We start from the raw sequence: 27,257 nt of genomic DNA, 5'->3' as shown, positions 1-27,257 counted from the left end.
AGGCGGAGGCAGTGACGCAGGACAATATCAGAGAAATCACTGAAAGACTTGAGACAGGCACGGCTGACAGCTACTCGCCAAAGCTCCCGCTGTTCCACGCCAGAGAGGTGTAGGGAGAGGAGGGGTCAGAGGGTCGGAGGCACGCACGCCTCTCCCCGCGTCCCACTGGGTGCCGGTGAGCGTTTGGGTCACGCTAGCCAGACGCGCGACCTGACCTCGGCGAGGGGCGGGGAGAAAGGGCGCGCAGCAAGTGCCGCGGGTCCGTGACGTGTACGCGGGCGGGGGCTCGTTCGCCACGCCCCGCCCCTCGCGGCCGTCACGGCGTCGGCTTCCTGCTGCTACCCACCAACTGCGAAACCAACGAGAGGACACCGCCTGCATCTAGAGCAGCCGAACCAGGAGCGCAACCGAGTGGTGCGCTAACGTGAGAGGAAAGCGTGCGTGGCTGCGCTTCCCCGCCCCTGAGCCGTGGTAGATGCGGGTGAGTGCTCCTACCTTGCCTGCACCCCGGTGGGGCCCGGGAGCGGGCCACCTCCGCCCCTCTCCTGGGAAAGGTCTGGGCCCTGACCCACTCCCAGCATGCTCCACGCGGGGTGCCCTAATGACAGGTGTAGAGGGAGGAACAGTGAATGAGAGGAACCGAAAACCACCTTCCTAGAGGCGCTTTCCCTGCTTCCCCTCAAAGGGATCTTCTGTACCATTTCTCAGTCCTCTTTCCCATAGCCCACCCCAGCCACCTCCACCTTCTAGAGAGATTCATCCCAACAGCCTTTCTGGCCAGTGCCCGTGTGTAGTTTTAAGTTTACCTCTCTTGTGTATCATATTGCCTATCAGGTTCATCTCCAATGTTTTATTTTTATGGTATTTCCGATTGGAAAAAAATCTGATCCTTAACATAATGTATGCAAAAGATCCATTAGAGGTATCCTCATGAAAAAGAATTCTGACTTACATAAACCATTATCAAGCTAAAAGACAGGTGTGAATTATATACTTGCCAAAAATAATAAAAGTTGCTTAAGATGAAATGCCAAAATTCTGCATCAATATATATAAATTAATTTGAATGCCTCTGACAATTCTAATAATAAGCGTTGTCCATTCCCTGTCAGTTCTCTCTTCTTTCTTACATCTTCCTGTATTGACCAAGTACTGTGATACAGGCCAACTGTCCTGCCTTTCTCCACACATACAGAAGTTGTATTTGCCAAACTGGGACACACCTTATGTTTTTAGTAAAAATCACAGTCTATTTCCTCCAGAAGAAACCCTAAGAATGCTTACTTTTTAGTATGGTGATGTTCGGTGCAAGTGTCAATGACGATTAACAGGTCCAACTTTTTTTTTTTTTCATTTGTAGGAAAGCAAGGTTATTCAGCAGCTCACTTATTAAATTTTCAATAATATGGGGAGAAGCACTGTTGAGATTGTTATTCTGTAGTTGAAAAACCCTTAACTGATGTCAAGGGATCTGATTGCTAGTTAAATTCTCCCACTTACTCCATGATTTTGGATCATTTACTTAATTGCTGTGGACTGTTTGTTCCACTATCCATAAAATGAGACAAATGACATTATGAATTTTCTAAGGCTTCTTTCAAATTTAGGAGACAAAGGGAAAGAAGTTCTTAAGTAAGTCAGTAAAACATCCTTTGTGAACATAGAAGAAACTTTGGGAGACTCTCAAAAATTGTATTTAGTGTTTGCTTTTCTTTTAATTTCTAGTTGAAATAAAAGATTTTTCCCTTTTTGTTTTCTCAGAGGATAAGAAAATGCCTTTGGAGAAAATAAAAATGTTCATTAATGGGCCTCTGGATGAACCTATATTGAGTCAGTTCTTATCTGAACAACTATTTTCATGATAGACTTTTATTACATTAATTAGCTTAGATACTGTGTTACAAAGCATTTAGTCTTAGGAACAAAGGGATGACTAGTAACATATATGATCTGAATTTCTAAAAATTTGCTTTAGAAGCCAGTCACTCCTCAATGTCAACTATAGGTTCTGGGAACCTATAACTTTAAATAAAATGACATAATGTCATGAAAGCAGGTCCTCGAGTAATATTTTATTCAACATCAGGCATGATTATATTTTAGTCCTCTCAAGGTTATAGCAAAAGTTTTTCTAGGACTGGCTGTACTCAGAACACCTAAAGATGGCAGTCATCACTTAAAGCACTGGGTTGGGAACAGAAATATCAGCATAGACACCATTGGTGATTTGCCATTTGTAAGTGCTTTTTACCTATTTGAATTAAGGTTTTGACATAAAAGTCCATTTATATCTATAAAGGTATTTAAATAATATAATGCAAACTTGTGAAACAAAATTCCTTTAAAGAGAATGATATATTACCCCTATAACATTGGTTTCTAGGGTTAATGGTTTGATTTAGTACTTGGTTAATTAAATCCCCATAGATCAAGTGCAAAAATAGCCTCCCAGAAAATTCTACTTGTTAGAGATATTGCTGCAAAGTTCCAGTTTACACTGAACAGGAATCAGATACCATTGAAGCTAAAGATTTTTAGACTCCTTGGTACCGTATGCAACGAACTTGGTACATACTTGATGATTCAGAACCTTTTTCTGAATTTAAGAGCAAAATGTAAGTATTTAAGGAATAACAAATCATTAAACTAATGCTTGTCTATTAAGTATCCTAAGGGTCTTTTTCTTCTTTATAGGAAAAATGCTTTCTGAAAGCAGTTCGTTTTTGAAGGGTGTGATGCTTGGAAGCATTTTCTGTGCCTTGATCACTATGCTAGGACACATTAAAATTGGTCATGGAAATAGAATGCCCCACGAGCATCATCACCTTCAAGCTCCTAATAAAGAAGATATCCTGAAAATTTCAGAGGCTGAACGCATGGAGATCAGCAAGAATTTTCGAGTGTACTGTATTATCCTTGTAAAACCCAAAGATGTGAGTCTTTGGGCTGCAGTGAAGGAAACTTGGACCAAACACTGTGACAAAGCAGAGTTCTTCAGTTCTGAAAATGTTAAAGTGTTTGAGTCAATTAACATGGAAACAAATGACATGTGGTTAATGATGAGAAAAGCTTACAAGTACGCCTTTGAGAAATATAAAGACCAATACAACTGGTTCTTCCTGGCATGCCCCAGTACATTCGCTATTATTGAAAACTTAAAGTATTTTTTGTTAAAAAAGGATCCATCACAACCTTTCTATCTAGGCCACACTGTAAAATCTGGTGAACTTGAATATGTGAGTGTGGAAGGAGGAATTGTCTTAAGTATTGAATCAATGAAAAGGCTGAACCAACTCCTCAGTGTCCCTGACAAGTGTCCTGAACAGGGAGGAATGATTTGGAAGTTATCTGAAGATAAGCAGCTGGCAGTCTGCCTGAAATATGCTGAAGTGTTGGCAGAAAATGCAGAAGATTCTCAAGGAAAAGATGTATTTAATACCAAAAGTGTTGGGCTTTTTATTAAAGAAGCAATGGCTAATCACCCCAACTTGGTAGTAGAAGGATGTTGCTCAGATATGGCTGTCACTTTTAATGGACTGACTCCTAACCAGATGCATGTGATGATGTATGGGGTATACCGTCTTAGGGCGTTTGGACATGTTTTCAATGATGCACTGGTTTTCGTACCCCCAAATGGTTCTGAGAATGACTGATAAAGTGGAACGAGCTTGCATAAGACATGTGATGTCATTATTTGTAATAACTACATACCCAACACAACAGTAAGTTTTTTCTCTTTTTTAGCTTGGTGGCATTGGTGTAATTGCACAATTAAGTTTACTAGTGTATTTTTAAATAGGGTGGGTTTTTGCCCTTAAAGCACATGAGAATTTCAAACATGTTGGAAATAATAATTTTGCAATTAAAAAGGTATATTTATATGATAAATTCTAATTTATGAACATTAAAAATCTGCATAAAAATCTTTGCTGATGGGTTAATTTTAACATATCTTTGGTCTTCTAAGATATGCAAATGAAATCTCTAGTAAATTTGTAATTCTAGTAAAATTTAGCTATGTGTTTATGTCTAATGTTGGTGTATGTTCTGAACCTTCCAACAACCAAGGGATTTCTTTTCTCAAACGAGCAACAAAGGAAATGTTCCCAGTCAGAGTGTGGAAGCTAAAGTTGAAATCCCTGAGAGAAAAAGTGAAAATGACTAATGAAGGTTAATAGTTTTCCTGGCAGCTAATTTAGTATCATCTCTCAGTAGACAAATTTCAGTGTAACTCTCTTTACTTCTCTATGCAGATACTGAAATTGGAGTGTTGACGATTAAGAACAAAATACCACTTAACTACATGTTATCCAGTTAATAAAATTTTCAGCCATGGGTTAGATAAAAATATATCAGTTAAGATTTATTTTATTCCTGCTGGGCAAATGAATTGTGTGGAAGTTTCCTTTGAAAAACTTGGTAGCTTGGCAGTTTCACTTACTGAACTGAGTCTATCCTGGTTTTGTCTACCATGATTGCACCATATCTAACTATTTGTGGGATGGAGGCCTTAGCCTCACCATAGTTGTATTTGCCAAATTTCAGTGTCTACCCATAAGCTTTATCCGACTGGGGATACAATAGCTTCTTTGCTTATGCATGTGTGAAATACTTGGAGCTGACTTGAATATGATCTGATCTGCATATGATGTGTTAAATCAGGTCCATATGCCCCCATAAGTTATGAGACCATGACATTTTAGGGCTCAATATTTCCTGTAACTGATCTCATGATGTTAGTGTTCTCACAGCTTTTGCAAACCAGAAAGATATCCCTGAAGAGAGCTTCAGGTTACAAATACCGGTCAAAGTAGTGTGTAAAACTTAATGTGTCTGATTTTCTTTATTAGGGCTTTTGGTTAAGATGAAGGGTTATTCATTTTGAAAGCAATAAAACTTTTATCAGTCACCCCAATATGTGTATGTGGTCTCAGCTGCAGTTACTACAGATCGATCATGTTCGCTGTGTTATGATGATAAACAATATCTCAGTGTGACATGAAGTTTATAAGTGTCACCATGTTCCCCTAACACCAAAGTATCAAAAACATTTCTCTGCACTTCCCACTTACCAGTTCAGTAGTGTACCAAGGTATAGTTAGAATAAATACTCAGAAAATGAATTCCATTGTTTGATTTTGTAGTTAGTGCTAAGGTAATAATTGATTTTTAATCCAAAATAATGCCCTTGATTGTACCAGATTTTTATACATGATTTTTTTTTATAAAATGTTAGTTGTCTTCACATGCTGTCTGCTTGAATTTGTTGAAACTTTTACCCAGTCTTGTATATATAAATAGTACAACTGAGGTCATGAATACATATTTTATGACCATGCAGTAAAATAACTGAAAACTATACCCAACCCCACTCTGTTATTGAGGAAAGTTGGGTAGGATGGAAGTCTAATGTAAATATATTTGATATATGATTAGTGGATGCTGTAATGGACAGCACAAGTACAACCAGATTGGGAAGTAAGAGATCCACTAAGATTGGCAATGAGAAACAACTTAAATCTTCGAAAAGTTGTAATTATCTGGTTGTTTTGAATGTTTTAGCAGGCCCAGGCCATGTTCTTGCATGAGTTCAATCACTACATTTTCCTTCTCAAAATTAAAACATGGGATTTGGAGTTAAATGATTTATCTGGTTAAGTGCTCAGTGGGATGTTTTCACAACTCAAGCCAACTGAATATAATCACAATGTGAATGCACTGGAGAGAATTCAACATCGCAATAATATATACATACACTGAAATTGCTAGCAAAAGGGGGAAAAGGTAAGGAGCCTCATGGCAAAGCTCTGGAGCCTGGCAGGGCAGAGTGGGCAGAGAGCTCCAGGAATCAGTTCATCTGCATGAAGGATAGAATGCACCTTCTGAGGGCTAAAACCCAGGCAGCCTGGGAACCCTGGGCATGAAGCCATCTGCATCTCAAATCGCCACAACACCCGTGCTTATATTGATGCCACTCTTCATAGGTTTCTTATGACCACTTGTTACTTTTTATTTAGGCAGGGCCTCTCGGCAGCCAAATTTTGATCTGTCCTTGCTTTTAACAGCCTGTCTTATCATGCCTTCGTAAACAAGTGGTTGATAAGTTGCTATGCTCTGTTTTAATTGTCCCCAATATCTGTCAGTCATAGTCATTACAATGTCAATACATAAAACAACATGGTGAGCCAGGATCATTACAATATTAATATAACACAAAATAGATAAGACTCCTTAGCTTTTTTCCCTTTCACGGAGCTAAATGATTGCTTGCATATCAAATGTGATTTATAATGCCCAGGTTTTTCTGTATTTAAGTAAACCCATCTCTTGGGCATTCTTAAAGCACAACAACCCTATATTAGGAGTTACTGTAAGTACTGAATCTATTGATGTACCACTAATTTCCCCTTCATTTGTTAAGAACGTTGTGTTCCTTTTGGCTCCATCTGACTTGAATTGATGCATTCAGACCGTGCATACAAGATTATGTGAACAGTAGCAGAAAGAGAATTCATGCATTTGCAAACATTTGCTAAATACTGGGTTGGGAGGGGGCAAAGATTTTTGCTGAAAGAGAAATCTATGAGGAACATGTTGAGCTAACCTTAAATTATGATTATCCTATGAATACTGTTTCTTTTCACCTAGAGTAGAAGACTCAAATATTACTGAGTTAATAAATAAATGAATAATTCAATGAAAGAAAAAGTTTCACTTTCTTTTGGGATACAAAGAGATTCAGAAATATTTGCCAATATTGCGCCCTCTCTGGTGGTGCAAGGGGTTAAAGCACAGCACTGCAAGCTAGCTGCAGCCACTTCTGTACCTTCAGTACAAGTTTGGTCCCCCTCCATCCACATGAGGCAGCAGACCTCTCCTGACCCACCCTCTGCTCCCCTCAGCAGTGTACTTCCTTAATCTGCTTGTTCTGCTTCCTACTCTGTCTCTAGTGAATCCTCTCACCACCCCTGTACCTCAGACCTGTACCCCAGCTTTGTATGCATAAGTAAATTTTTAAATAGCTAAAGTAAAAAAGATATGTTTAGCAATGTAGCTGCAAAAGGATTCTCCCAGAGTTTAATTTTAAAAATAATATCAAGAATAAGATACTATAAAGCATTAAAGGGTAATGATGAAAATAACTTGCTTGGAAAGTATGAAATGATGGTTTATTTCTGAGCTTAAGTGTGGAGTCCATACACTGTAATACTGAGTGTCTGTGCACTCCACACTAAGCCAGGTATTATGAAGAAAGCAAAATGAACCCAAATGCATGATTCATAAAGAGTCACTTTGTGTAAACTTTGCATGAGCAATAAATCATAGTTTATTATTAAAATATGGTCCTTTTACTTTAAAAGTCCTCTATTTGATAAATACTTTCTCTTTTAGTCCACATAACTACCATTTTTTTTTTGGTAGTTTTCCTAAGAATGACCACATTGGTTATGCCATTGCTTCAGCAAATTAGTGAGAAAACTGGCAGGATGAACAGGACCTAAAAATAAAACTGAAATGTTTGATGGGTGGTTGGATGGGAACAAGGAAGCAAGGATGCCTTTAATATGTCATAACTTGCATTTGAAAAAACAAAGCTTTGATCTAGCTTGTGACTGCTCAGACACCCACATAGAACTCAAAGTGTTGAATAAATAGGAATTTGCTGATAGTCAAAATACAAGCCCCACACCATGAGTGGACAAGGAGAAAAACATGTAGCTTGATGGAAGACTCTGAACAGGGACACTGAGAATCCTTGCATATTCACCACTATTAAGCACTCCCCGCTGGCCAGAAGCTGCAGGGAATACTGTTCACTCCATTCCGGTCAACTAATAGAAATATCCACATGAGCAGTGTAAAATTTCCTAGTAGCCACAATAAAAATGTAAAAATAGGGCCCTCCCTGGTAGCGCAGCAGGTTAAAGCACTGCACTAAGAAGCTAAAGCCACTTTCGCATGAGTTCGATCCCTGCCTACCCTGGAGGAGATCCACATTGGGTGGCAGACCTCTGCTGACCCGCCCGCTGCTCCCCTCAGCGGTGTACTTCATCTATCTGCCTGTTCTGCACCCCACTCTCTCTCTCTGGTGAATCCTCTCACCCTCCGCATCTCTGGCCTGTACCCCAGTTCTGTACGAATAAATAGATCTTTTTTAAAAAATGTAAAAATAGGGCCTCCCCGGTTCACTAAGGGTTAAGAGTCAGCCTGAGTTCCACCCCCACCCCCCAACCCACCAGGGAGTTGACCCATAAGGCTCAGCAGACCTCTCCAATCTGGACAGCAGACCTCTCCTGTTGCTCCCTTCAACAGTGTACTTCAGTCCACCTACCTGTTCTGCGTCCCACTCTGCTCTGGTGAATCCTCTCACCCCCTGCACCTCTGGCCTACATCTGTTCTTCTACGCATAAATAAAGTAAAAATAGGTTATTGTATGGGGAATGAAGAAAGGGAAGTCAGTAAATCAGTTAAAGGGGGTCAACTGTATGGTAAAGGATATAATTTCAAGTTTAGTGGTTAACTTAATATTATATATACATGTTGGTTTTTAATGATGCACTGAAATATGTTTCCATACATCAATAAAAAAGGAAAGACACAGGTGAAATTACTTTAGTATATTTTTATTTAGCCCAGTGTATCCAAATATTGTAATTTGAACATGTAATCAACAGGGAGAAATTGATAGTGTACGTTAAGTCTTGAAATCCTATATTTATTTTATAGTAAAGGCACAGGCCTAATAAATCCCAGAAGTATAAGGCCCACTCACCCAACCAAGTCTGACACGTTAATGGGAGAACATGTGGAAGTTACTTGTAAAAGCCCTGGGTTTTTTTTTTTTTTCCTGGTTGTCTTGAATACTAAGGAAATTTCTAGCTGAATTTTAGCAGGCCTCCTTGCTTGAGTTCAATCACTGGATCTTCCTTCTCAAAATTAAAACATTGACTCTAGAGCAAAATACATATTAGACTGAATCAAACTGTTCCTGTAATTAATTTTAATGTTCACTAATCCTTTATACTTCCCGAAAGTATATTTTCCCCATCTATCTCTTGGATGTATTGATAGTCTCAAAGTAGCTGCTAGCTCTGCCCTTTGCACTCTACACTCTATCTCATCTCCTCATTCCATTTTAATTTTTTAAAATTACTATTTTTGCAATAGCAGAACTGGGGTTGAGAGGATTCACCACAGACAGCGAGGGGAGCAGAATGGCAGATTTGCTGAAATAGGCTCACTAGCTGAGACTGGAGAGGTCTGCTGTGCCATGTGGGTCAGCACCCTGGCTGGAGATTGAACTCAGTCCACTCTGGTGATAGCATTGAGACTTAACCCCCCAGGCCACCAGGGAGGCCTAATTTCCTTATTTCTTAACTAACCCCTTGTATATTTTTCTGAAAAGATCCAGCAAAGGCTTTTAAATGGCATAATCTTGACAGTAACAAAAAAAAAATTCAGACCTCAGGACAGTCTCAAAAGCTTCTCCCAGTATACCCTTGCTATTGAAGAGGAGACCATAAAATTCCCTCAGAAGCACAAAAAAGACACTGTAAGCAATCCACTCTTATCACATTTAAAACCCACCCTTATTTTCCCACTTTGGAACTGAGGCTTGAGAAGTCATCCCTCCCTCCAGGGCCCATAAGCAAAATGGTAACTGTGAGCTGAAGTTAACATTTTATAAAACACAAAGGGAGATTTTCAGCGAAACTGACTTTGCTGTCAGGCAAATCTGTTCAAATCCCAGTTCTGCCATTTAGTAGCTATATTTCAGAAAGTTATAATAAAACCCCTCTGGAGAATTAGTTTCCTCATCTGTAAAATGAGGATTTAAATCTACCACATGGAATCATCATAAAGAGTAAGAAAAACATTGAAACAGATCTTGTACATATAGTAGGTGCTCAGAAACTGTTATTTCCCTTTCCCTGTCACCTATTAGAACAAGTTTACTAGCAGCTGACACAGTTAAATATATATATCAATCCTTTTCATTAAATATCTTGATGTTAAACTGTTAAAATGCTGATGTGAATAATATTTGACATTGCATATGCAAATTTACAAGGGAACACCTTCATTGAGTTTTAAGATAACATCTGCACATTTATTCTTTGCTGTGAAATAAAACAGCTCATCTTCAAACAGCTTTTTTGTAAAGTAAATATTTTTAAAGGAATACTTGAGAAGTTGCTCGTAAGAATATTAACTTAGAACATGATCCCCTTTCACAACAGATTAAACCTAATTGGAACCAAATTTGCCCAAATTGGTATGGTTTCTATCTCCTCACAGCTTGATCAAGATGTTTCTATAAGCAACAACCACTGCTTAAGTGAGACTGCAGCATCCTCAGTAAATGCATCTGAGCAGTTAGTATTAGAGAACTGGGTTTGACAACACCCAGAAGCTATTGAGGCTGCCTGCCTTCTCTCAGACCTCTGCATTCAGAGGCAAGAAAGCAGAATTACTTTGTAGATGCCTTTCAAAACATTTTACAAAATCCAAACATTTACCCTGTAAAAAAACGACACATATTAAGTGCCGTATAATTGTCAAGGTTTTTATTACACTTTAGCTGCTACTATTTTTTAATCAGAATAAAGCAACCCCAGTGAGAAATATTATCCAGTGGTGTGCTTTTTGAAAGCTATTTAGGAGACAGTTACTAGTTTGATGGACTAGAGAATGCTGTTTTCCCACAAAATAAAGCTGTTTCTATTCTATATTCAAATACATCTCAGTTTGAATATACTTAAATCTAAAATGTGTGAACAAGCAAACTTTAGAAAAATCTTAGTCATACAAAAACAAACTTTTTCTAAATCTTGGATAATCAAGTCTAAGAAAGCTATCCAGAACTTACAGGACAAAAAGCACTCTCCTACCCTCCTCACCCTGCACAATTTAATCCAGATGTTTAACTGAAGACTGAGCTTTGGCTTTAAAAACCGAATTTTGAATGAGGCAATATTAGGATTGATGAAAACGGTAATTGAAACTAAGAAGTGCATATGAAATATTTCAGGTCAGGAAAATCTAAAATTTGTTAAAATATCATTATGCAAAGACATTTCAGATCTGCTGATAGGGGAGCAAAACTAGAAGTATATGCTGTTTTTCAAAGTTGTCTCAAACTGAAGCTAATTCAAGAACTATTAATAGACAGTGTCAATCTAACATGCAGTTCCACCATGAAATCATCTTAACCAGTTTGCAAGTTTCTAAACCTGAGGGCTTTAACATAGGACAATCCTAGCTTTGGGGGACAAAAACTACCCCCTTTTGAAAAAGAAGTTACTGAGAATAAAAGTGCATTGTTGACTTTGAAAGACTCCCCATATGGCTTTCCCTGAAGTAAAGAAAACTGAATTTGATTTGTTTTGAAAGCATGTTTGGAGAAATGGCACTTTCTCCAAGCAAGAGCTTAATTAAAACAAATGATTTATTACTTAAAATTCTATCTGTGATGAGCACAGATAGAATGCTTCTGAAATTCAGAAGAAATTACTAATTTCACCATAGATTATATGAAAGTTACTAGCTACAATTACAGTGAACTTGAAGGGAGTGAAGTAAATGGCTATGCCTTAGAAGTCTCCAATTTTTATATATTTGCTGAAATTGAAGGTTTTTTTTTTCATTTTATATGTTTTGCATCATTCTTTCTTTTTGTACAGTGTTTGCTTTCTCCTCTCAGGTGTAGTCCCCGTGGAATTCCCACCACCAATTCACTATGGTGCACCTTCACCATAGTTCCTTGTGCTCTTCCCTCCTGTTTTTAAACCCTTCCTTCCTCCTCCCCTGCAGAATGTCTCTGATGTATAGTTGCCTGTTACTTTTTAAAATTTATTATAATTTTTTCCTGATCCCTTATTTAGTTCTCCTGCATTCTCCCTATAAGTGAAACCATCCGATATTTTTCTTTTACTTTCTGGATTATTTCACTGAGCATTATCCCTTCTAGCTCCATACACGTTGCTGTGAATGGCATGAGTTGAATTGTGGGGAATGGGACAAGAGCAATAAAAATTATAATGTGAAATCATGTGTTTTTTTTTTTAATTTTAAAACGGGGTTTAAATGTTAAGACAATCTGTTTAATTAGAATTGGACAATAGTGATGTATGTCATTATATCAACTATTGATCTTTTATTTCCTAAAGCATTCAAAGATAAAGTTTGGTGTTCTTTAACTTTTCACTCCAATAGGCAAACATTCATAGCATAATTAGTCTGCATAACCTCTTATAATGAACTTGATATTACTAGGTAAAATTTAGTGACTCTTTTCCAATATCTCTTTCCATACATAAATTTATATTCTTCCAAAAAAACCATCCTTAAACCAACCAACCTACCTAAGAGTCTCAACATAGACTTACAACTGGTTCTCAATATCGTTCACTGACTCCTATTCTGATGACATGTAAGTGTCTTACACATATGTAATTACTTTTAATAGAGAATTAAGCAAACTAGTGTTCATACTTCATATATCTACTCATTTTTTACCTGCTATAAAAAGTATGCAAACAGAAAAAACACATAATACAAAATATACATTTACATGCATCAGTCTTCATATTGACAAACATGATTCCTTCAGAAACTATTGCTGCAACTGGGATATTAAAAATACATTCATATTTAGCCTAATTTTTACTTAAATATAATTAATAGAATAATAAGTATAAAGAAATACTTTGAAATATTTTAATGCCCTAATTCTTACAGGTTACTGAATAACTTGAATAAGTTTCTGAGTGCTTGAGATCTCAGAAATGATGATTATACTGACATAGGATGCATATATATATATATTTTACTTTTATTTCATTATAAATCCTTTATAATGAATACACCTATCCAACTTTAGAAATTAAAACACTTTGTTTTCCTGTAGAGCCTTGAGAAAGATTCTCAACATTAAGGAAACCAGATAAACAAAGTTAAAACATTTACCACATTTTTGCATTCATATTCCTCTTAACATATAAATTGCTACGTCATTACTATTTTCATAAACAAAAAAGTAAAATATTACAATGAAAGACATGCAAATTTAGTCATTAGCCATTCTTCTATCTTTGAAGTACTATGCTTAGAAATACTGTAGGTGTAATCATTATTTGACAAATGTCATCTGACTTTGGGTATTATCAAATCCCTTGATTGGAAACCTTCATGACCATTTCCCAGATAAAGCCAGCAGCTTGGTTTGAGTCCAGAACACACAATCACACACAAAAGGAAAAATATTCCTTCCTATACAACACCAGCAAATAGGTACATTGGTCTACAGAGAGGGTTTCTGGGGCCTTTATATCACCGCTAGTGGAACATCTGTGTTGAAAAGTTAAATCCCTGCAAGTCCAAGACAGCTGTATTTTTTTAAACTTCCTGACATTGGATATAATCTTAAAACATATATTTGGGTCATGTGTAAGTTTTCAATCGACATAAATTCGGGAAAGTATGAGTAACTTCTAAATTGCCATTGGGCTGTTAAATTCCCCATATTTTTCTTTAATGTAAACTTATTCACGAGACTGGAAGCTACTCAAGGGCAAGGCCTATTTTCATATTATTCATCTTTTTGTCACATCTAGAACCTAATAAATAATCTCTGTCCATTGAGCTGAACTGACGTTGACTAAGTAAAAGTGTGTCAGATACACAAAAATAGATTAGACTGTAGGTATGGCTTGACACAAAATTAATTTTGAAACTAAAAATGAACTGGAGATATTTTTTGAGAGAAAACAGACTCTCACTACATTCCTAATCTCAGGAATGGGGGTAAGCCAAGTTTCCTTTAAGCACAGTGCCTAAAAAGGCTGATATATTTGCTAGTTTCCATATATGACCTAAAGTGTAGAAAATGACAAGGCTCCTGAGTGCAGAGTAAATGCCCCTGATTAATGCCAATGGTCTGGGACCTCCAACCCAGGGGAAACAGAATCATACATATGTAGTCCACATCAACCAATGCAGGCAGAGCTCAGCATGGTATAAAAACAAGCACAGAAGAGGATGTTGAATATTTTTAAATTGTTCCCTACGCCTAACATAACAGTAGTTAAAAACAAGGTTTTTTTTCAGAAACCAGGAAATTTGTGTGTGCATAATATTTTTTCATTGCTAACACTCCATGAGCAATCTTGATCAATTAACATTACCTTAACACTCAAATAAAGATTCAAAGTTTACTTTTGATATAAATTACTCTTTGAAAAAGGAGATATGTCTCAAATAGGAGAGACACCTGTACTTGAAATCAGTAAATCAGCACACAATGAGGCTATCTGTTGAAGAAACCCACCCTAAAAAGTGATTTATAAATGGATTACTGATGAGACTTTTACACTTTTGTCCACCACTAATAAATAATATCACCACTAATAAATAATAAAATATAACAACATGGTAAGTTGTGGAATGTAACTGTCATATATAAGGATATAAACTAAAATATTCTACATATAATTTTATTTAAGATTTATTTATTTATCATACAAAAACTGCAATACAGGCCAGAGGTGCGGGGGAGAGGGGTAGTGAGAAGATTCACCAGAGACAGAGTGGGGAGCTGAACAGGCAGATCAACTGAAGTACCTGCTGAGGGGAGCCATGGGCAGGTCAGCAAAGGACTGCTGCACCATTAGGTCAACTCCCTGGCCAGGGATCAAACTCATTCTACAATGGCTGCGATACCTTCATAGTGCTTGCCTCAACCCATTATGCCACCAGGGAGGGCCCTCTACAAATAACTTAAAAGAATATAGGAAGTAAAATATCAGGGTACCTCTGTGGACTAGAAAGACTGGCAGCTATATATGCTTTCCAAATAATAATGATGCAGAAAAAATTCTCCAGGTCTTACCCCAGGTCAGATGAAGTATTCCTCCAAATGATCAACCTTAACATCTTTCTCACCCATGTTCACCAAGAAAGTTTACTAATTATTTGCCTTAAACAGAACTATCACTGTAAAGTAACACATTTATATTCCAACATGGGAATCACTGTCTTACAAGTTTCACTAGCAAGAAATAGCTTCTCAATCTAAGGGTCAGATTTTAGATCTATAATCTTCACCTATATTACATCTTGGAAGGCCCAGGCAGAACAGCCAGCCAAACAGTTTCTCTCTCTGTACTAGCCACCCTCACTCTTTTCACCAACTTTTAACTGTAAGAATGGTCACCACAATCTCATAAATGTCTGTATCCATTTGAAAAATAAAATCACATGTCAAATACTTGTAAACAACCAAATAAAGATGGCTGAGACACCTGAATAACAGCAAGCTTATTAGGAAGCATGGCCTTTAATCACCACATGCATTCATAACTGATCATTTAATTCCTAAAGCAGCTTACTATATTCTTTTTTAAAAATTATTTATTTATGCATCTAAGAGTTGGGGTGTAAGCCAGAGCTGTGGAGGGGGTGAGAGTAATCATCAGAGACAAAGTTGGGAGCAGAAAAAGCAGTTTGAATGCAATACACTGCTGAGGGGAAAAATGGGCAAGAAAGGAGAGGTCTGCTGTACCATGTGGGTTAGCTCCCTGGCCGGGAATCGAACTCCTGCTGCAGAGGCTGCAATAGCTTTATAGTGCTAAGACTTAACTCCATGTGCCACCAGGGAGGCTCCAGTGGGTTACTATTCTTACTGAAGGTCAATCGCCCTCATGTGCCAGTTATGATTTGAAACACACATTCTTTAAGGAATACAATGTGGACCAAAATCTGGAACTTCTGGATATCTGCATAGTATGATTTTACCCAGCTTCAAGAGAAGACACTAAACAAATTGAGCCTAAATCTGATCAAGCTTATGTTTTTACAGGGCATAAAAACGAGTTAAATTACTTTACAGTGATACAATCAACAAAATGCAGATTGTGGAGGAATTCTAAAAGACAAAAAAACTACATTTCTTAAATAATTGATTTAAAAGGGAAAAGGAAGGAGAGCTTGTAGACACTGAAATAAATAATAACCAAATGCAATATATAGACCTTGCCCAGTATCTATTTCAAGCAAACCAACACTTGAAAAAGAAAAATGAGATAACCAAGTCCATTTACCGCATATTTGAAGAGTTTAAACATTTAATCATACTAAGAAAGTTAAATTTCTAGGTGTTATATATATTGTGGTCATTAAAAAAAAACTTCTCTTTTAAACATACATATTAAAATAACTGTGGATGTAATGATAATTTTAGGATTTGCTTCAAAATAGTCTGAAATGGAATGCAAAGGAGCAAGTGAGAAAAAGATGAAATAAGATTGACCACAATGTGGCATCCCTGATATGTTGGGGGTTAAGTCTCAGCACTATCATAGCTAAGGTTTGAGTTCCACCCCTGGGCCAGAGAGTTCATCCACACATACCACAGCAGACCTCTCCTGTTTTACCTGCTGCTCCCCTGAGCAGTATATTTCAGTAAATCTGCCTGCTCTGCTCCCCACTCTTATCTCTGGGGGGGGGGTCCAGTCACCACTACCCCACCCCCTGCACCTCTGGCCTACACCCCACTTCTTCTAGGCAAAAATAAAGAAAATCTTTAAAAAAAAAATAAAAGGGACCTCCTTGGTGGCACAATGGGGTAAAGCACAACATTATAAAGCTCTCCACAGCCATTGCAGCACTAGTTCAATCCCTGGCCAGGGAGTTGACCCACATGGCTCAGCAGACCTCTGAGCAGCTCCCCTCAGAAGTGTTCAATCAGTCCACCTGTCTGCTTCCCACTCTGTCTCTGGTTAAATCTCTCACCACCACCCCCCAACACATACACCTCTGGCCTGTACCCCAATTCTTATATGCATAAGTAAATCAACCTTTAAAGAAAAAAAAGACTGGCCACAGATTGAAGCTGGGTGATAGATACAGAAAAGGTCTACCATAGTAGTCTCCCCATACTATGACATATGTTTGCAATTTTCCATAATTAAAAAAGTTTTCTGGAAAACACAAAGGAGAAGGGGCATTTTCAGGTGCTGTGAAGTAATGGGATAAAATTATCTATTTAGCTTTTGATCCCATTAAGAATTAACCATATTCTCTGGTGGGGGGGGGTCAACCATACACTGCAAATTCATTTACCAGGTCCTGCCCTTAATCTTGTATTAGCCTAAGGACATTAAATTGTTTGAGTTTGGTTATTTACCAGATACCTTTTAATCTCCAAGCTTGTTACCCAATTTTAACTTTTTTTTTTTTAAAGATTTATTTATTTGTGCATACAGAACTGGGGTACAGGCCAGAGGCTCAGGGGCGGTGAGAGGCTTCACCAGAGACAGAGTGGGGAACAGAACAGGCAGATCGACGAAGTACACTGCTGAGGGGAGCAGCGGGCGGGCCAGGAGCGGTCTGCCACACCATGTGGCCACCTCCGGGGCAGGCGGGAATTGAACTCATGCGGAAGCGGCTCTAGATTCTCAGTGCTGTGCTTTAACCCGCTGCGCCACAAGGGAGGGCCCAATTTTAACTTTTTAAGAAAAATTTAAAAAATTTTGAATCCAAGTGCTTCCCTGGTGGCGCAAGGAGTCCATGCACAGCACTATAAAGCTATCCGCAGCCACTGCAGCAAGAGTTCAATCCCTGGACTGGGAGGTGACCCACATGGCTCAGCAGATCTCTCCTGTCTCACCTGCAGCTCCCCTCAGCAGTGTTCAATCAGTCCACCTGATCTGTTCCCTACTCTGTCTCTGGTGAATCTTCTCACCCCCCATACCTCTGGCCTGTAACCCAGTTCTTATATGAATAAATAAATCTTTAAAAAAAAATTGAAGCTAACAGAATTTTAGCATCTGTTGAATTTATTCAGCATAAGCACAGCAGTATTGTCATCATGCTGTCAAACACAGACACAAACACAGATATAGTACAAATATCTATATTTAGCCCAGGTGCATTCTGAGGCTCATTTATATGTCTTCATATGCCACAGTCCATCGTTTAAGTAATGGATATTTTCAATGCCAATTCCTTTGTTGACTTTCTCACTGTAAATGGGGAAAAAAGCATACTTTAATGCATTTTTGTTAGCTGATTTATGGTACTTATAATTCAAAGTACACTACTATTTTGCAATTATTGAGTCACATACAGGGCATTTGTTTATATTACACATATACTGTTGTCTACACTATTCTGCTGAAGTTCATATCTAAAATGGATTCTAGTGATCCAACTAGTGGGTCTATAAAATGATGTCACCATACCAGGAGATCATCAGAGTTATACTAATCCTGAAACAAAATTAATAGTAATATTTTGATCATCAAACACGTTTCAAAGCTTTTAAGTATATTGGCTATGTTTTGGTACTAAATCTTTTAACACTTCCTTAATATTCTATGTTTCCTATGTTACCAGGTGAAATATAAAATAAATACTATGTGGTGTGAACTATGTCACTGTTTTAAAAATTAGCAGCATCTTCCCCTCACGCCATCCAAATTAAAATATACTAAATAAAACATTCCTAAAATACCACATACATGCATATAAAACATCTGTGTTGGCACATGGGTTCTTTTCAGAGTACTTAAGAAAGAATGCAATTCCAGAGACAAAATAGGTTTCAATGGCTTCTTACATGTTAGGGAAAATCAAGAAAAGAGGCTTCTGTGCTTAGATGTTTGTAAGATGTTGTCTGAGTGAGAGCAAATATCTCTGTAATTCTGAGGCTTCCTGCATAGTTTTAGCCATGTATCCAAAGCTAAGAAAGCCCAGCGTGAGACTTACATATCTTCTGTAGACATCTTCATGACTCCAACACAGAGAGCATGCTGTTTTCCTTCTGCCATAATCGCCTGAAAACACACAGCTAAGAAAACTAAGCATCTATCAAAATGCCTTGCATAGGGGTATCAAGTAATGATCCTATTACTAGTTAAGCCACATTGAAGCCATCTTACATCCTCACCTAGACCATTAAGCCTTTGAAGACAGGGACTTACCATGTCTGGGGACACACTGTAAAAACTCAAGAAATGCAAAATGAATGAATCTAACAGTAATTCTTGGTTTTCAAGTTAAATAGTTAATACAATAATCAAAAGCCAACAAAATTAAGTCATACAAAAAAGGAAATTACATTTCTTACACATAAATATTTAAAACTGTGAAATAAATAATTATTATCAATTATTCTAGTGTTTCAATCACTAATGCTGTTTTTATGTAAAGGACATGTTAAAAAATAATTATATCTCCCACACGGGTGACTTGGTGATGGGAAACCCATGGGGATTACAATTGAGATGGAAAAAAAATGTACAAAATGATGTAAAAATAAACTGTTATTAAAAAAAGAACTATCCCATAAAAAAATAATAATTATATCCCCAAGCTATCTATAAGACTGGCATTAAGTTTCAACCTTTCTAAAACAACCAGACTGATTTTGATTATCATTAGAAATGTCTAGAATGTTAAATATTGCAGTCCATATTTTTAAAAGTAGTTTTTATACTAGTCTTGCAAATTTCTAAATGTCTATAATTATTTCAAAATAAAAATTATTTTTTTAAGTGAATGCTACCTACTAGGAAAGTTTTCCATTTAAGGGGAATACTAGAACTATAAACTTAACATCATAAACATAAAAAGGTAACTTGTCCTCACAAAGTACTTTTCCCCATTGATTTTAAATTCTTTCATTCAATGTTCCACAAATATTTGAGCACCTATTATGTTACCAGTAGCTATGCCAATACCATTTTCTCCTAAGATACAACTCATTCTACGCCTTACATATAAATGCCACAGCAGAGCACAGGACACATCCTTAAATCTATTCCAATAGCTTTCCCAGTCCACAGTGATTTATTTACCCATTCTCACAAGGTATGGGTCTTTTTCTCAACCTGAGACAAATGATCACTTTATGACAAAGGAAGAGTCCTCCTGTTCAGATTAGCTGACAAAAACCTATTTAATCTAGAATACAGATGAAACAGCGCCATATAAACAGAAATAATACATAATTATTCAAAATCTGCAAGAACTATCTGGAACTTTTCTCTATTGATTTCTCATTGAGAAACATTTCTCTTTGAGAAAACATGTTCTGAGGCCCAGCAACCAACTTAAAATTGAACTCTGAAATGAAAATTGGAGATCACCAATAGTTCCCACCACCCACTTTTAATGGCCTACCGGTGTCTACATTCTTTTCCATTTTCTAGTGTATCTGGGTAAATCAAATGTAAAATAGCAAGCTCTTGTCCAAAGAAGTAGACCATGTCCTGATTGTGATAACACTGGCCCTAACTGAGCTGAAAAGCTTTTAGGAGTCTTTTGTTACTTGATCTTATTTAACTTCTAAATGGGGACCCTGTTTAGGCTCAAGAAATAATGTTACTTCCAATATCTTCAAATATAACCAGAAAGGCATGAAATAATATTACTAGTAATAACCTCTCCCCCAAAGTACATCTAACGTTCTCTTGGATAACAGATCTTTCAGAATGACAAAAATACAATGGGTATATTCTTCTACACTTATGGCCTAGAAAGGATACAACAACCGTATCTACTGCAGCTGGGTGAAGTTTAGCTCCAGGAGAAGTCAAGCCTGGACACATGATATTTGCTCCACTGAGTACAAATTTGATGGCGCCTTTATCAACCTGCTGGTGTGGCAGGATAAAAGGATCTAGAAGAAAATACATTACATAAATTAATGAGACGGACAAAGGACATGAAATATATTTCCCAAAATTACAGTATCCTGACAGATATAAAACTGAAACACCATCCTTTACTTATCAAATTGATATTTTTTAAAGATCTACAAGAATTGGGGTACAGGCCTGGGGTGTGGGGGATGACAGGATTCACAAGAGACACAGTTGGGAGCAGAACAGGTAGATGGACAGGCGAGACAGGAAAGGTCTGCCACACCATATGGATCACTTCCCTGGCTGGGGATCTAATCCATGCTGCAGTAGCTACAGATAGCTTCATATTGCTGCGCTTTAACCTGCTGCACCACCAGGGAGGGCCCAAATTGATAAGTATTTTTAATAAAAGCAATTTCCACTGCCAGAAAGAGTGTAGGAAAATCGGTGTACCCATATACAGCCTGAAGACTAATTAAACAAATACAAGTTTTCTTTAGGACTACTAAACATGAATCAACAGCTCTGAAAGGGTTCAAACTAGGACTCAATAATTCTACTTTTAAGACTTTATCCTAAGGAAGAATGAGAGATGTACAATATATTTAGGTAAAAAGATATTTACTATAGTACAAATATTTATAATAAAATAATCTAAAACCAACAATAAAGTAAGCTAAATAACTTACGTATATTACAGTATCTCTATAATAGAACCATGTTTTTAGAGAATATATAATAACCTGGAAAATACTCATATAGAATGTTAAGGTTAAAAAAAATAAAACAGGAAAAACTACCCAACTGATCAGTGGTTGCTGAGGAGGAGAGTGAGGAGGAAGGGAGGTGTGGAGCACAGGGAAGATTTAGGGTAGTAAAACTAATCTGTATGATACACTAAAAATGGATACGTGTCTATGCATTTGGCAAAACCAGAAGAATGTAGAAAACAAGGAAGTTCTAATGTAAACTATGGACTTTGGTTATTAACATGTGAGTACTGGTTCATCATATATAACAAATGTATCACACTTAAAACTCAGGGCCCTCCCTGGTGGTAAAATGGGTTAAAGTGCAAAGCTGGCTGCTGCTGCTTATGTGTGGCAGCTTAGGTGAAAGTTCAATCCCCACCCTGGAGGTGATCCACATGGTGCAGCAAACATTTCCTGTCTCACCTGCAGCTCCCCTCAGCAGAGTACTTTGCCAATCTGTCTGTTTTGCTCCCCACTCTGACTCTGGTAAATGCTCTCACCACCCCTGCACCTCGGGCCTGTACCCCAGTTCTGTATGCATACATAAATCTTTTTCAAAATAACTACTCTAAAAAGTAATCCAAAAAGAGCCGTACAGAACTCATCTATTTTTTTATTTTTTTATTATTTTTTAAAGATTTATTTATTTGTGCATACAGAACTGGGGTACAGGCCAGAGACGTGGAGGGTGAGAGGATTCACCAGAGACAGAGTGGGGAGCAGAACAGGCAGATCGACGAAGTACACTGCTGAGGGGAGCAGCGGGCGGGTCAGGAGAGGTCTGCCACGCCATGTGGTCACCTCCGGGGCAGGCGGGAATGGAACTCTTGCAGAAGCGGCTTTAGATTCTCAGTGCTGTGCTTTAACCCGCTGCGCCACCAGGGAGGGCCAGAACTCATCTATTTTAAAACTCAAATATACATTTACACACACCCACAAGAAATAATTGAGAGAAGCAAATTTATATACTAATTATGATTATCTTTAGGTTATGGGAATATAAGTGATTTTATTTCTGTATTTTCCAAATCTCTACAGTGAACACATAGTCTTTTTGTAATCTTAAAGAGGACTCCCTGGTGGCCTAATAGTTAAAACTCAGAGTTACACCACTACAGCTTGAGTTTGATCCCCAGCCAGGAAGCTGACCCCCATGGTGCAGCAGACCTGACTGGTCCAAACTGCTGCTCCCCTCAGCAGTTTATTCAGTAGATTTGCCTGTACTGTTCCTTACACTGTCTCTGGTGTATCATCTCACCACACCTACACCTCTGGCCTACACCCCAATTCTTCTGTGAAATAAATAAAACTTGTTTTCATTATTTTACTGTGAGTATATCTGTTGGATAATCATTTATAATCTAACAATTAAAGGATCTCTGCAGGATTAAAAACAGTCTGTAGGGGTAGGGTGAGGGGCATTTTAGGCCTTATAGGACTGTCTAGGAATAACAACAACTGGAAAAAAAATCACTTGAATATCTTACATCTAACTCTCCCCTCAGAGAACAAGTACAAGTTTTTTTCCTACTCAGACTACAAATTAAACATCTTATTGATAAAATGGAACTTGAATGAATGAATCCACTTACTGCTCACAAGCTTTAAGTTGTTTTCTAGATTTCCAACCTTATTAATATCTTCCCTTTAGTAATGCTGATTATGACAATCAGTAGAAATAGTAGTAGCAGCAGTAGTAATAGTAATAGTAGTACTACATATTTATTAAATAATAGCTAACATGTATTGAGCACTTACTATGTTCCAGGAATTATGTTAGTACCTTACGTGAATTATTTAATCTTCACATCCCTGGGAGATGCAATATACAATTGTCATGTCCATTATTAAATAAGAGGAACACAAAACTGATATACACTAAAAATTGGAGTTCAGGTCTGCCTAACTTCATAATTTTAATCACCATGTTATCTTGCTTCTTTGCATAAATACAGCTTTAAGCTATCCTAAAAGGTTGGTCCCAACATAAAATAATTAAATAAGGATATCTCTTTCCTTCAACTTATTATGAAAATGCTTAATATATAGAAAAACTATAATTAGAGGCCTCCCTGATGACACAGGGGTTAAATCTCAGCATTAGCAAATTATTGCCAGTCAGTGCAGCATGAGTTCAAGCCCCTGCAGGTCAGCCAAGGAGCTAATCAACTCGGCATAGCAGCCTCTCCTGTCTTGCCCGCTGCTCCCTTCAACAATGTATTTCAATATATCCACCTGACCTGTTCCCCACTCTGTCTCTGTCTCTCACCCCCATACCTCTGGCCTACACCCCAGTTCTTGTATCCATAAGTAAATATATCTCTAAAAAGAAAAGCCATAACTACACATCTCCTAAAATTTTTTCTCTTACATCACCATAGTTCTATTATCACACCTACAAATTTAAAAAGTTATATATCATCTTATAATAAAAAACACTAAATTTCCCCAATAATTCAAGAAAGTCTTTTATATCTTTTTTTTGGAGGGGGGGGACACAAAAGGGTTGGATTTCATTTTTCAAACCAGGATCCAACATTTGATTTGATTTTGTATCTTTTCTCTTTTAGTTGAGTAGGCATTAATGTCATCAAAACATCTTAACAGCACCAAACATTTTAAACTTTAAAAAACTTTTTTTCAACCTGATGAAATACAAAATCAAATCATTGTAAATATTCCTTTATAAATATTAAAATGTTTCACCTGTTAATATTTTTTGCCCAATAACCTTATTGCTCCTGACTTCTGTTCCACTAAAACTTTGAGTTACCAAAAACCAAACTCATCAATTAAGTCATCAATAACACCTACAGAGTCCTTCAGGCACATCCTTTCTGCCTCTTGACTAGAATGCCAGATACATACTAGATTGAAAAGCAGAAATTTTACTCCACAGTTGAAAATTGCAAGTGTACTGGGATCATATTTCTTTTATAATGTACTCAACCTAACAACAAACAACAATATAGGTAGCTAAGTAATATTATTTGGTTTCATGACATGCGACCTTGACACTCAACTAACAATTACCAGGAGTTCCAGTGCTTTCCCTTATATACAATTAACCTGTATGAGGCAAATTCAATGCAAAGTTAAAAAAGGAAAATGGGAGGGGGAGGTGAAGGAGGAAGAGAAAATACTTATAGCATTTTTCTCAGTTTGTAAGTATGTAGTTGTATAATTGTGTATTCTCCCAATGTGACTGTCAGCTTCATAGAAGCAGGCACTATGTCTGCCTTTGCTTGCTATCATATTCTCAGTTCCTAACTTCCTGGCACGCAGGAAGTTCAATATATTTTTTGAATGAATGAACAAAGGATTTTTCTGGGGCTTTCTGGAATGCACAGAGAAAACTTGCATTTTTCACACTGACAACATAGGGATTTATATTTCAGTTTTATATTCCAAATTATGTAGTATTGATAACAAGTTAACTGGTAGAGTCACTTTCAACTCCTTATATTTATGTCTTTCCATATGCCCAAATACATATTTTCTAACAAGACTTACATTTGTGAAGTAACCTTAGGGTTGGATAAAAAGGCCCTCCTCTTTGTCTAAAAAATAGTAATTCTCCATTTACTGTAAGGACTTCTATATGTTCATGGCTGTAAGACAAATTTGCAAAGTACTAAGTTATATATCTTTCTGAAATAAATATACCAAACATGCTTTAAGTAATGTATAATGTGAGATGTGTATATATAAAAATACAGTAAGCTTTTTAAAAATTTCAATAAAGATCCACATGAAAAACATTGTGTACTTTGTTTACCTATCGTACCAGCTCAGTAGAGAGAAAAATATGACTTGCTACAATCAATTTCATCTCTCTTATCAATGCAGTATGACAAATCTCTGAAGTACAAACTAAAATAAATTAAATACAACTTTAAATAGAGTAAAAACATTGAATGATTTAATAAAACAATCATATGCAAAGTCACATTCTTCACAAACAGGAAAACATTTCAGGATACAAATATTGGTAAGTTTTAGAATTATTCTTTCTATTTATTCCCATAATTAACCTAAAATTAATGTAAAAGTAGTTACATTCACCAGGAATGCAATCTTGCAATCTAGTCATTCAATATTCAGCTATTTAAGAGTACACAGAGAAAAATAAAGACTTACCATCTTACTATTTTGACAGGCTCTTTCTTGGGCATAATTTGATTAAGCCAAGGTTCAATACCTGGAAATTGCTCTACCAACTGGTGCTTAATACCCTTAATAACTGAGGTTTTCAACTGGATGCAGTTGTGCATATTTTCTTTTTCATCAAATCTGCCAAATGATTTTTACAAAAACAAAAAAAGGTATTTCTAAGCAGACACATCAGAATAGCTAAAGACATTGTTTCAATTAGTCTTCTATTCTCAAGCAAGTATTCAGGTGCCTAAAATAATTATGAAATAAATTGTTAAAAATACCATTTTTCTTTTATTCTTTCCAGCACAAAAACCGTCTTAATACAAAATTAGAATAAACTGTCATGTCTGCACAATTAGTTGGGTGCAAGAGGAGGGAGGTGTGTGAGGATATGAAGCATACTTCACATTACAATCTATAATCAGTTACACAAATGCCTTTCCTGGAAAATCTTATTTCTATGCAGGAAGAAACACAGATGCCCACCAACAACAAAACCTGTCTGAAGAAACAAAAGCAAGACAAAAAACCCAAGCGTTCACATTAAAAAAAAAAAAAAAAGCCCAATTCAACTATAACAGGAAATCAGTTCCTGATAGGCTATGTAATCTGTTGAGCTTTCAGTGATAATGACGATTTCTACGATCCCCATTTTTTTTTTTTTTTCAAAATGCCATGCACAAAACCCACCTTCCTTTGCCCATATTTCCCCTTTGCTTTTTGCGCCTACCAAATCTAGAAGGCAAACCCTTTACGTGGGTTCCCAAGGAATTTTGTCTTCCTTATACTGAATAGCCTATGGGGCAGTCACGTTATTTTCGAGACAAGGTTAATCTGACAGCTAGGCAGCAGGCAATACAGGCCGCTTGCTTCCTGTCACCCAGACTCCTTCACTCCCTTGACCCAGGAAGTCAAGCCTTCCTTTTAATTCAGTTCATAACAAACTATGGCAGTGAGTATAGGGCTCGTCTTTCAGCTAAAGAATGTCCCTAACTACAGTGGAAGGATGTGATTGGTAGAACTCTAGGAATGGAGACAGGATTGGGAGAAGGGGCTAAAGAGAAAGACAAGGAGAAAATGAAAATGGGAGGACCGAAATCCAATTGAGGGTTAGGGGTGGAAAAGCTCAAAGTGTTGCAAATGAGAGCATATACAATAGAAAACCTTAGGGAGTCAGGCTGGCAGGGGTGGGGGAGAGAGACAGAGGACCTTTGCTCTCGCCATGTTCCCCACCCCCACCGCCTTTGTGAGTTGCCTACGGAGGCCACAGCTTATCCTTACTTCTTAAATAAGATCCAAGGTGAAGGGGGGGTGACGACGGGGAAGGGCCCGTTTTAGGGGGGGATGGGGGAGGAGGAGGGGGGGTCGTTGAATTAACAAGGGCCAGGCAGATCCCCTCACTCGACGTGGGCGGGCAGTCAGACAGTCAGAGCTGTCGTCTTGATCCGGAAAGGGAGCCGGGCAGCCGCACTTTACGGCTCTCGGTGAAACCTGACTACTTCCGCTCCTCAACTCCGCCGCTCCTCCGCCCCTTCAGGGTTACAGATTCCTCTCTAGGGCTGATAGCTGAAAGGGCGGGACTTACGAAGCCTAAAGAGCTGGAACAATCCTTCCAGTTCCTGGAAGACCTGAATAGAGGGGGCGGGGAAATCAATCAAGACAATTTTGAGGCTGTAACGGCCGTACGGGTTCCTCAAAG

At 37.6% G+C, this 27,257-nt stretch overlaps 2 protein-coding genes across 4 annotated transcripts; one reads left to right on the top strand and one right to left on the bottom strand.

The window, feature by feature from the left end:
* The first annotated feature begins 312 nt into the window (after positions 1-312).
* C1GALT1C1 (C1GALT1-specific chaperone 1) lies at positions 313-3,881 on the top strand. Its single transcript, XM_004685770.2, has 2 exons — positions 313-481; positions 2,695-3,881. Exon 2 carries the CDS (start codon positions 2,700-2,702, stop codon positions 3,651-3,653), a length of 954 nt encoding a protein of 317 aa, XP_004685827.1. The 5' UTR covers positions 313-481; positions 2,695-2,699; the 3' UTR covers positions 3,654-3,881.
* Positions 3,882-17,819: 13,938 nt separating this feature from the next.
* On the bottom strand, positions 17,820-27,001 carry MCTS1 (malignant T cell amplified sequence 1). 3 transcript variants are annotated; one of them, XM_004685769.2, is made up of 6 exons: positions 26,840-27,001; positions 25,541-25,693; positions 24,914-25,011; positions 20,550-20,683; positions 18,769-18,836; positions 17,820-18,023 (listed from the first exon to the last, which is right to left on the bottom strand). In XM_004685769.2, exons 2-6 carry the CDS (start codon positions 25,672-25,674, stop codon positions 17,942-17,944), a joined length of 516 nt encoding a protein of 171 aa, XP_004685826.1. In that variant the 5' UTR covers positions 25,675-25,693; positions 26,840-27,001; the 3' UTR covers positions 17,820-17,941. The 3 variants fall into 3 exon arrangements, with proteins under 3 accessions (XP_004685826.1, XP_004685825.1, XP_012582495.1); XM_004685768.2 differs by lacking the exon at positions 26,840-27,001 and adding an exon at positions 26,249-26,401; XM_012727041.1 differs by lacking the exon at positions 26,840-27,001 and adding an exon at positions 26,289-26,401.
* Between the last annotated feature and the right edge of the window lie 256 nt (positions 27,002-27,257).

The sequence above is a fragment of the Condylura cristata genome, unplaced genomic scaffold (assembly GCF_000260355.1).
Source record: "Condylura cristata isolate star-nosed mole 26May11 unplaced genomic scaffold, ConCri1.0 scaffold00019, whole genome shotgun sequence".
In the NCBI taxonomy this organism is placed as follows: Eukaryota; Metazoa; Chordata; class Mammalia; order Eulipotyphla; family Talpidae; genus Condylura; species Condylura cristata.
Note: the sequence above shows the minus strand (reverse complement) of the source record. Positions and strands in the feature narration are given on the sequence as shown.

Excerpts from the sequence above, each read along its gene's own strand:
- C1GALT1C1 (XM_004685770.2), top strand. The coding sequence starts at position 2,700 with ATGCTTTCTGAAAGCAGTTCGTTTTTGAAGGGTGTGATGCTTGGAAGC.
- MCTS1 (XM_004685768.2), bottom strand. Across the intron at positions 20,684-24,913 it reads CCTAAGGTTACTTCACAAAT|ATCCTTTTATCCTGCCACAC; the intron begins GTAAGTCTTGTT and ends ATTTTCTTCTAG. Across the intron at positions 18,837-20,549 it reads CTGCAGTAGATACGGTTGTT|GCGATTATGGCAGAAGGAAA; the intron begins GTATCCTTTCTA and ends GTGTGTTTTCAG.